Source organism: Anopheles aquasalis, chromosome 3, assembly GCF_943734665.1.
Source record: "Anopheles aquasalis chromosome 3, idAnoAquaMG_Q_19, whole genome shotgun sequence".
NCBI lineage: Eukaryota > Metazoa > Arthropoda > Insecta > Diptera > Culicidae > Anopheles > Anopheles aquasalis.
In genome coordinates, this window is record NC_064878.1 from 38,846,564 (window position 1) to 38,856,563 (window position 10,000).

At 47.4% G+C, this 10,000-nt stretch overlaps 3 protein-coding genes across 5 annotated transcripts in view; 1 reads left to right on the plus strand and 2 right to left on the minus strand.

Moving 5' to 3' along the window:
• LOC126578312 (regulator of G-protein signaling 20) overlaps window positions 1-10,000 on the plus strand; it is a 268,141-nt gene that overhangs the window by 18,967 nt on the left and 239,174 nt on the right. The gene's annotated exons all lie outside the window — the stretch shown is intronic.
• Window positions 643-4,927, minus strand: LOC126578297 (uncharacterized). 3 transcript variants are annotated; one of them, XM_050240721.1, is made up of 4 exons: window positions 4,756-4,927; window positions 4,505-4,655; window positions 3,327-3,571; window positions 643-1,485 (listed from the first exon to the last, which is right to left on the minus strand). In XM_050240721.1, exons 2-4 carry the CDS (start codon window positions 4,581-4,583, stop codon window positions 823-825), a joined length of 987 nt encoding a protein of 328 aa, XP_050096678.1. In that variant the 5' UTR covers window positions 4,584-4,655; window positions 4,756-4,927; the 3' UTR covers window positions 643-822. The 3 variants fall into 3 exon arrangements, with proteins under 3 accessions (XP_050096678.1, XP_050096681.1, XP_050096677.1); XM_050240724.1 differs by having other exon boundaries at window positions 4,505-4,677; window positions 4,884-4,915; XM_050240720.1 differs by having other exon boundaries at window positions 4,505-4,927.
• LOC126578286 (sarcosine dehydrogenase, mitochondrial) overlaps window positions 5,982-10,000 on the minus strand; it is a 4,035-nt gene continuing 16 nt past the window's right edge. The window contains exons 1-7 of the mRNA XM_050240708.1: window positions 9,699-10,000; window positions 7,634-8,883; window positions 7,376-7,573; window positions 7,153-7,295; window positions 6,983-7,088; window positions 6,331-6,921; window positions 5,982-6,270 (exon numbers count right to left, since the gene is read on the minus strand). The exon at window positions 9,699-10,000 is cut by the window's right edge and continues 16 nt beyond it. Coding sequence (XP_050096665.1) covers window positions 6,010-6,270; window positions 6,331-6,921; window positions 6,983-7,088; window positions 7,153-7,295; window positions 7,376-7,573; window positions 7,634-8,883; window positions 9,699-9,849 — 2,700 coding nt within the window. The 5' untranslated portion in view covers window positions 9,850-10,000 and the 3' untranslated portion in view covers window positions 5,982-6,009. The remainder of the gene's footprint in view (window positions 6,271-6,330; window positions 6,922-6,982; window positions 7,089-7,152; window positions 7,296-7,375; window positions 7,574-7,633; window positions 8,884-9,698) is intronic.

Below are 10,000 nucleotides of genomic sequence, written 5' to 3' on the forward strand. Positions count from 1 at the left end.
GATGGGCACCGGAAAAAGTATCTTTTCGCAGACGCACCTTCCTAAATTTGATGCCATGGATGGAGTTTTTAATTAATCTTCCCCAAAATAGAACTAAATATCGTTCAAAAGTTGAAGTCGATTATGCCATTCATTTAAAAAAATAAAGGTGGCCAGAAATTACCGAAACCCCCTTAAGCCGTTCACGAACACGTAGTGGGTAAAATTCAACCAAGTGAAAAAAAATCGTGCTCGAGAGGTAGCAATCTCAAAACCTATTCTACAGGGAATAATTTTATTGTGAACACACCTGCATTCTATCCCTTTTTTCTCGAAACGTTTTTAACGTTTTTAAGTAGCATTTAAGTCTAAATTCCAGCATTGCTATAAATTCAATTCGTAATCAGTTGATCTATAAATCAATACTACTACTGACGATTGGCATTTGTTATATCAGTATCTTACGTTCTCTCACATAGTTCACTTTCACAGTCATTTAAAAATTACTGTATCAATACTTTTTGGTTATTGATGATTGATACTACGCATCATCGTATACCCTACTAGTTTTAAGAGCATTTCAGCAATCATTTTTCAATTCAAGCAGACACAAAGTGATACGATTATACATCAGTGGGTGATCCCAAGAAAAGTCACAAACAATCCAGGAAAATTGAAGAACATACTGCGCTCTCCAAATTGCTGCATTTATTTTGGGGTCGAAAATGAGTTTAGCAATATAATTTAATACTTTGGTTTTGGTACATCAGACAGAAAAAGAATGTCCACTAAATACAATACAGGTGTTTTCCATCGAGCAGCCCAACCGGCCCGTTAGTCTCGTCAATCACCACCAATCGAAGTCATGTGCTGCTGCCGCTGGTAAGACACCGGCATACCGTTCCCGATGTGGCATCCACCGTTGTGCGATTGTCCGCCGGTCGTCGAGCTGCCTACCGCATATTGCTGATGCAGCTGTTGATGGTGCCGATGATGATGGTGATGCTCCTGATGTTGCACCATCAAATGCTCATGAGCCTGCTGCTGATGATGATGCTGATGTAGGTGCTGAGACTGATGATGCTGCTGTTGCTGATGGAGTACCTGCTGTCTCTGTAGTTGGTGTTGGGGTTGCGGCACACCACAGACAACCATTGGCTCCCCAAAACTCCCCTCGTACTCGTTGACACCTTCCATACCGCTCGACGACACGCTCTGACTTTCCGAGAATTGACGATGATGAAGCCGATGCGGCGGGCTTACGGTCTGTGATTCGATATCTTCCGATACCCCGACACCACCGGTCGACGGGTCGCGACAAGTGCCATCCTTCGCTGCTGCGTAGTCGCTCCACTTTTGATCAGCAGCCGCCGTCGAGATTTGACCGACATTTGCCGCATTCGGTGCCGGTGGCGTAGTGGAAGGGCCAAACGATGGTTGCTGTTGGTGTTTCGATTTGCTCGGTTCTGGGTGTGGTTGAACTTGCTGGAAAATGAACGGCCATGCCTGTGTGTCGAGGAATGGAACAACGGAATTCGGGCGTTAGCAATAGTCACAATGTGTTGAGAATTTAATACGGAGTGAGGACCAATGTGTCGCTCGCCCTAGGATTTGTAGCAAACGCCCAGCCCAGCCAGCCGAAGCACGAAGGGTAATATGATATTTTCATTCAAGTACCTTGGAAATGGCGTATGAGTATGGAGAATGGACGGACCTCGTCTGATAGACAATTGGAAACAAAATAAACACTTCATATTTGTTTACGGAAGTTAGGCTGTACAACAGAATTGTTACCGGAAATCTTGAGATGTGGACGCAGAATGTCCCATGATGCAACCATCTGCTGCCGATGCAATCCATTGGTGCGTCTTGGAAAGGAAAGGGATTTCAATAAACACTTACTACGTCTAATGATCAAACGAAAATGCGATCATATGTGATATTAAAAAAACACTTTAACCGTCCGATCATACGCCAAATACATGGAAAGATCTAATCCTGGAGCTGATTGTCGTAAAAGCTGAGTTTCCTAGTCTGGATCTTCCATAGACAAGCGATAAACCGTGATCATCATACCACATTCCATTCCACGCACCGCTTGCGCATTCTTGGCGGTCCTATTCTTCCGGTCTGTGGACGCGTTTGTCATTGTTACACCCACGAATGGGCGGAGTGTGTTTACACCAAGACACAAAGTGTTTGTTTGGATATCGCTTTTCAGTGGTCCTGTAAACAAGCCATTTGTTTCACAATTAATCGTCTGTGAGGTCCGTCCGGAGGAAAAAGGATTGAGTGCGAGCGCGAGCCCGCTGCCTCATATCGTGACCAGACCGTTCGAGACGGGTCTTTATGGTCCCACACCGAACTATCTATGGTAGCGTGTCGGAGGGATGGAAAGTCTCGTCTATAGCCGCCAGTACGCAAAAGGCATCCCGATCCGGCAGCCGTAATCCATCATAGGAGAGCGCGTTGAAGCATCAAATTTCCAACGGTTCTCGTGTCGTGACCAGATTTACATCATCTCTTCAACCGCCGAAGAGGCGTCGCCTGTTTGACTTGAAAGGGAATACTGCGAGTTCCTTTCAATTCTGTCTGGAAGCATCGCTTTATCTAAAAGATTTTTCACGCGTCGAGCGAATCCCCCTATCAACGCCTATCAATCCCCGCATCGCGGTCGCGTCTGATCTCTGTCACCTGCACACGCTGGGAATGCTGGGAGGAAGTGCATTTACTAATGACTCATTAGGCCTTTCGAGTGCTCATCACGGGCCGTCGCTCAACTGCGCTAGCGTGGCGGCACATTAACCGTGGCCATCCGTGGAAAAGACTTCAAGCACAAGAAGAAACTAAACAACAAAAAAAGGATCGCGTCGCGTCTATTTGTTCAGCTCTAATGACTTGTAAACATCACATTTCGAGATGAAAAGTTATAGCAGCGCCCGGTTGGGTTCGGGAAATTGTTGGGAAATAAAGTCCGGGAGGGGGCCCGATCGCGGCGAACCCATGGCGCAGGAGGACGCCGCGTCGATCAGGAAGCATCTTCCCTCGCGGCAGCCACTGGGATGATGGGATCCACCTGGCACCAGCGAGCGTCTTTGTGTTGCTTCTGGCGCGTAAACGGTAGAGGGGTGATCGCTGATCGCTGATCATTTCCCAGCACTCGCCGGAGCACTCGCACTATGCTCTGTGGCAGGGGCGATCAGTATTGTTGGCTAAATTTACCCCTCAACTGCGCTGAGATTGCTACGCCGTTACGTCACAAGCTGTGGCGGGCGGATTTTACGATATGGATCCCGCAGTTAACCAGCGATTGATGTACCAGGACTGCCAGCGCTTTTGAGGCTTACCGTCTTTGGTGGTTGCGCTAGGTTGGAGGAAAAATCTTCCACCGATTGACCGTCGAGTGTCGCTGCCAGGTAGTTGATGTAGTTCTTGGCCAACCGCAGCGTGTCCAGCTTGGAAAGCTTCGTATCCGCCGGAACCCACGGGATGTTGCGCTTCAGGTTAAAGAATGCCTTCGACAGGACTCGCATTCGCGCCCGTTCCCGTGCATTGGCTGCATTCCGTTGTATCGGGGTGCCTGGTTTGTCATCTGGATAAGGTAGAACGTAAAGAGGGGGCCCCAAATAATGTGTTGAAAACGATTGAGTTTTAGTCAATTAACGCCTTAAATTTACGAGTAGCTTGAGCTCTTTTGCTTAAACAAACACTAAGGAATTAATATTTTATTTCGTTGTCTTTAATAATATCGTGGTTGTTTCAAATATTTTTAAGATACAAAGTACATTCGGAATCGTTTTCAGAATAAAATTAAGAAATTAAAACAGCAAATGAATATGCAAGAATAATAAATATTGGAAGTACAAAATCTGGCAATGGAACCATTTCCGCGTGTTCAATGATAATTTTAATTGCCATATAATTAGCGACAGTGATACATTGCGAAACATCAAATTCTAATTATTAGCTATGTTTGAAAATGTGGTAATTTAATGTTTATTGGACCGGGCACATGGCTGTAGTTAAACTATTTATTTTTTTAACAGATTTCACCGACGGTGGCAATGACATGATCCTTGATAATTGCTATAATATGTTTAGTTACTGATGAATTATTATTCGTCCAACTGTCCATCCAGTATGACTGTTACAGTAAATTCCAATCTAATACATTGAAAAAGTTATTGATTCAAATATTGAAAACAACTAATAGCCATTTAGAGTAGTTCATAAAAAATGCTCATCTATTGATTACATCCAGTGTAATGTAACAATTAATAACCGGCAAAATTAATCATGTTTATATTAGCTCTTGTTTTATTAACCCACACTGTAATATCACATAAAATGTTACTGAGTGGTATTGATAGAAAAGAACCATTAAAAATACACTGTTATAGAAAATTAACATAAATATATCTCCTATTCCTACTGATTAAATTGAAAGCTATACTACATATTTATAATCGTTTATCAGGAATGATAAATTTTTATTAACGCTTATCAGCAGCGACGCTTTAGTTACCATTTGAGCTGAGATCATCATCGAAGCCATCCTCGAGCAGATCATACTTTGGCGAGGGAGCTCGTTTTCGTTTCGGCATTTTACTGATCGCTGTAGCTGCTATTACGATCACCAATGATCACTACACCTTTAGCTGATGTCACTGATTACACTCAAAGGACGAAAACGAATATCTTTTCAGCAATTATTATCTTTGAAATATTTAATAAATCTCACTACAAATCAGCACTACAGTACAGCAGTGGAAATACTTTTCATTATTGCATCACCGGTGATCGCTCCATTAATCCACCAATCGCTAACAATTTTAAATTTCCAAATCACATTGTCCAGAACAGCAAACAAACACTGCCACTACTATGTAGAGTATCCTTCGCACCGATTATCCTTCATTAATGCTCGCACTGCCAGTTGAGAACTGATTGTAGAACTGTTTCACGGTCTAGCCATCGTGCCAGACTATCGGTGCCTGCCCTGTGAGGATATCGGTGCTCACGCCGCGTGCCAAGCGTTCTAATTTTAATCTTCCATTCGTGGGAGGAGCTTAAACGGATGCTGTGAGGTTCTCGACCAATCACGAACTCACGCTAGTGACACGGCACCGATCCCGTGTTTTATGGAAAATTCATAATTAAACTCGTATTCATTTGTGCAAAGTATTTAGAAGTCCTTAGTGGTGGTTTATCGATGGTTGATTAACGGAAAGGTTTCTCGAGAATATCGGATTGTACAGTTAAAGGAAAGCCATTTTCAAAATTGTTAAACTACATAAGAACAGTGAAAGGTGGTAATAGAAAAGAAAAAAAGAAAAAAATAAGGGAAAGAGAGAGAGAAAGTGCGCGATCGGAAATCGTTAAATGCCACACATTAGTACCTCACCGCCATAATAGTCGCGCCGTGTCGCGTGTCATCGTGAAACGAGCTGTAAAAATTTATGACAAATTAGGAACAATTTATTACCGAACGAGCCGAACCCGAACGAGGGTCGACGCAGTAGAAGAGAGCAGTTAACCAACAGTTCCGACCAGAACAGCGCCTCACGAATGCACTCGATGGTCCATCACCGGAGCCACACATTTCCCAGATTTTTCTTTCTCCATCTTCCTCGCAGTCCTGCAACTCACGAGGATCCTATTACGACTCTGACCAACGTGATCGAGTGAAGTATGTCCTTGTTCGGGAAAGCGTCGTACGCGAAGAAAGTGAACCGAAGCGGATCGAATGACAACGTCCCATCCGGAATTGCGGGACCAGAGCGATGGTGCGGTCACCGTGTGGCCTAACGCCTCCCGAGATTTGTGGTTAATCTTTCCACAGTTCGTAGCGTGCGTGCGTGAAAGCGAAGTGGATCGTAAATTATGCAAAACCCGCACGAGAGACCATAAATCCCCAGGATTCGGGCCAGTAGGCAGTTAGTTGCAGACAGAGAAAGAGGTAAAGGGGAATCCAGGGAATCTGGGCCGCGGTCGGTTCGGTTGACAGTTAAGTGGCGGAGGGCGCATAATTTATTTGTATATTCCGAGCATTCGTTGACCCTTCGGATCGAACGGGCTTCTCAGATGGCAATCGGCGTCGTACAGTTTGCCCATCACCTCGATCTGGTAGCGTCCCGATTTCAGGAAGTCACTAGTGATGGCAGCCCCGTCCGTACGCTGCACGTACGCCTGGCCAATCGGTTTCTGTAGCGTGTAGCCGTACTCGCCCCGTCGCAGATGGCCAACAATCTCTCCATCCCGGTACACGGCTTCCAATCCCCAGATCGGTACCTGCAACACCAGGGTGTTAGTGCTTTCTAAGGACCCGCTTGGGCGATCAATCGATCTCACCTGTTCCCGGAGCGTGAAGAATGCCAATCGGCGCGTCACACCATCGGCCAACTGCCGCTCGACCACCTCCTTGCCCTGGTAATCACCCTTCCGGCGGCACACGAACCCCAGATTCGCCTCGATCGGTGTATCGTCCGAGCGCAGATCGTAGCCCCACAGATGGTAACCCTTTTCGCTGCTGAGCGAGTACAGCGCCCGGTAACCGGCATTGCGCAGATCTTCCTTATAGCCCGCCTTCATCACCACATTGTACACATCGTTGCAGGACTCCTCCGGAATGTGCAGCTCGTAACCGAGCTCACCGACGAAGCTGACGCGCAGCACCCGCACCTGGCAGCTGTAGTGCGGATTGATCTTGATCGTCAGCACCATGGTGGAGTTCGGTGGGAATGCTTCATCGTTGGACAGATCAAAATCGGTGATCTTTTGCAGAATTTCACGACTCTTGGGACCCTGGATCGAGAGCACACCGAGCTCCTCGGTGTGATCGCTGACGACAGCCCGGAACGCTTTCTCCTGTATCGCCGACAGGATGTGACATTTGGTGTGATAAGCGGATGCACCTCCGGCCACGATGTAGTATCCACGGCCCTGCAAGTAAGTGGTGCCGTGAGTAGCTCTGCTACGGGTTTCAGACGGAGCTGCAGCCTACCTTGAAAATCGGATCATGCAATCCACCAACACCGGACTCTAGAATGCTGACGGTAACATCAGCCTCGACACCGCCCCGTTTGTTGAGCGCGCAGGTGTAGATCGTTCTGCAAAGAAGGCACCACAACAAGTTAAAAAGCACAATCGCTTCGTAGAGTTCTGACAACCTACTTGTTGACCGGTTTATCCAGATTAGCAGTGAAAATCCATTCAGCCGCCTCCTTAGCCTGACTGCCGGTCAGGAAGAGTTTGCAGAAGTAGCTAAGATTGAAAACGGTAGCATCATGGCGGCACGTGAGAGCTTCCTCCCCGATCTGAAAGACAGAATTAACGACGACAGATTGTGGATAGAATCGGCACTGGATGGGATCGGCAACGATGTGGAGGATCATACCAGATCGTGATGATCGGAGAAGCCAAACTTGTAATCACCCTTCAGTGCTTCCTCGTAGTGTGTGTTGGAGTTCTTGGGGTGATCGTAGTAGCCATACCAATCGTACGGTTGCACCACGACCGTTTCATCGAGCAGGAAGTACCCTGGCCGTTCCCAGCCATGACGTTCCTCCATCACTGCACCATACTGGATCATTTGCTGGAGAGGGAGAACGATGCTGGTCAGTTCGGAACGCACGCTGCACTACAATCTTGTTACCTTGTGGAACGGATCGACGGTAAAATTCCGTCCGGCCAGTGCTTCATCGTGGGGAAAAACAATACTATAGTTCTTGGCGTACGCCTCGTGGCTTCGTTCGGTCGCCCAGTTGTGGGCTTTCTTTTGCTTCGGCGAGAACCGCCGCACGTCGTACGCGAACATGTGCTGCTCGGGCCGTTCATGGATGATCCAGTTGGCCAGCTGCTCGGCACAGCCCGCACCAAGCATCATACCGGCCGAATTGTACCCAACACTGTGAAACAGTCCACTCACCGTCGGATCCGGTCCCATCAGGGGCTTATGATCCGGTGTAAACGATTCCGGTCCACAGATAGTACTCTTAATGCCAGCCTGGCCAAACGCTGGGCACAACTTCACCGCCCCCTCAATGTGCGTATCAAACACCGAGTAATCGAGATCGTACAGCCCAAAGTGAAAGTCTCCCGGTACTCGGTTCAACAGGATCGGATTGTTCTCGTATCCGCCCATGCAGATCGACTTGCCCTGGATGCGGAAGTACAGCGAAAAGTCGTGATCCCGTACGTTCGGTAGCATCTGGTGCACGCTATCCATCGTTTCCGACACGACGTACGCATGGCGCATCGGTATGAGCGGTAGATAGACGCCGAGTGGTTCGATCAGATCCCGACCCCACACACCGGTCGCATTTACGACCGTGTTCGTCCGGATCATACCCTTATCGGTGACCACACCGCGCACATCCTTCATCCCGAGCAGATTCTCTCCCGTTACGATCTGCGAGACGGCACAATTTTCCACCACCAAACCACCATTGGCGATCGCACCTTTGGTCAGCGAATTGCACATCATGGCCGGATCGACCACGCCATCGCCCGGGGAGTAGAGAGCACCGGTAAAGGCGGATGGATCGAGCGGTGGGAACACTTTCTGTGCTTCGTCCGGTGTAAGGATGTGGGAATCGATACCGAAGCACTTGCCAAGCGTTGCCAATCGGCGATACTCATCCAATCGTTCGGGTGAGTGCGAGATAAACAGTCCACCATTGTTGATCCAGCCCGAATTGTGGCCCGTTTCCTCTTCCAGGCGCATCAGTAGATTCCTTGTGGATGCCAGCAACCGGATTTCGACATCGTTTGGCCGCAAGCGCCACACCAGACCGGCCGTATGCCAGGTAGTTCCGGCCGTTAGCTGAGATTTTTCCAGCAGCACAGCCCGTACTCCACGTTTCGCCAGTTGGTACAGCGTGTTACATCCAGCCGATCCACCTCCTGTAGAAGTTTGGAGAAGGAAATAGGAAATGCATTGGCATTGACATTGGTATTGAGGAAGCCGATGGAAAGAGTCGATGGCATTTACTGGATTCCTGTACTGGAATTGCTTGCGGCAACCTTTAACCCAACGCGCTAACAGAACTGCTGTTTGTAAATACAAGGAACCTAACGTTGGGTCAAAGATAATACACAGGACTTCAGCGGATTGTGCTTATCGGAACGCGCTGCAGGGGGGAGATCGTTGAACAACGATGACAGGACGATGCCATCCTCTTCAGACACAACAACAACCCTGCGATCGCAAGGGTCCAACGATCGATTTGCACAAGAAACACACATCAACCACACGGCCGGAGTCGGTGTGGAACTTGTTGAACTGTGCTGGGCGGCCGATCCAAACATGCCGTCCGTGTACACGCTAAGGTCACGGAGGTTATCATCGTGGTGCGGCTCGCAGTCCGCACGCAATCACCCGCCGATTACCGTGCTACGCTGCGACCTGATTTGAGGTGGGCGCTCTTGTTCTGCTACATCTGCTAAACATTTCCGGTTCATCGTTGTCTGTCGAACTCATCAAACTGTCTGTTCCCTTAGCTGGTTGAAATGACCTTGGCAATCTTATAAAACCAATAGTATAGAGCTCATCCTTCGACATCCAGAAGATCTTCAGAAAGGTTCATGAAAACGTTATTCACAGTTTAGGTGTACGATCAAGTTGTAGAGCATCGACTTTAAGAGGAATACAAGAAGCGCTATACCTGTGTCTTCTATTATTAATTACTTAATTAACAGTAAAATGCAATTTCACTAACCAATGATAACCACATCGGCACTTTCCGGAAGTGCATTTTCCGTTGAATATTGCTGAACCGAGTTCGTTGTCACTCGTGGTGTCAAGAACCGCTCTGGATTCAATTTATACTTCCTGAGCTGTAAAGTAGTGGTTCTTTGCAATCGAAACATTTCGCTTGCTCTTCTTAAACTTGACTTCTTTACACAATACACTTAAAATTTAATGTCCTTGATATCGGTGTCCTGTTCGATCGAGTTGTACAGGCTTTTAATCCAATAAAGTGTGGTAATTAAAACCGAATAACTTGCGTGATGGTGCCTC

Coding starts and splice junctions, on each gene's coding strand:
- LOC126578297 (XM_050240721.1), bottom strand. CDS start 4,583: ATGCCGAAACGAAAACGAGCTCCCTCGCCAAAGTATGATCTGCTCGAG. Junction 3,572..4,504: donor TGATGATCTCAGCTCAAATG/GTAACTAAAGCG, acceptor TACCTTATCCAG/ATGACAAACCAGGCACCCCG. Junction 1,486..3,326: donor TAGCGCAACCACCAAAGACG/GTAAGCCTCAAA, acceptor CTCGACACACAG/GCATGGCCGTTCATTTTCCA.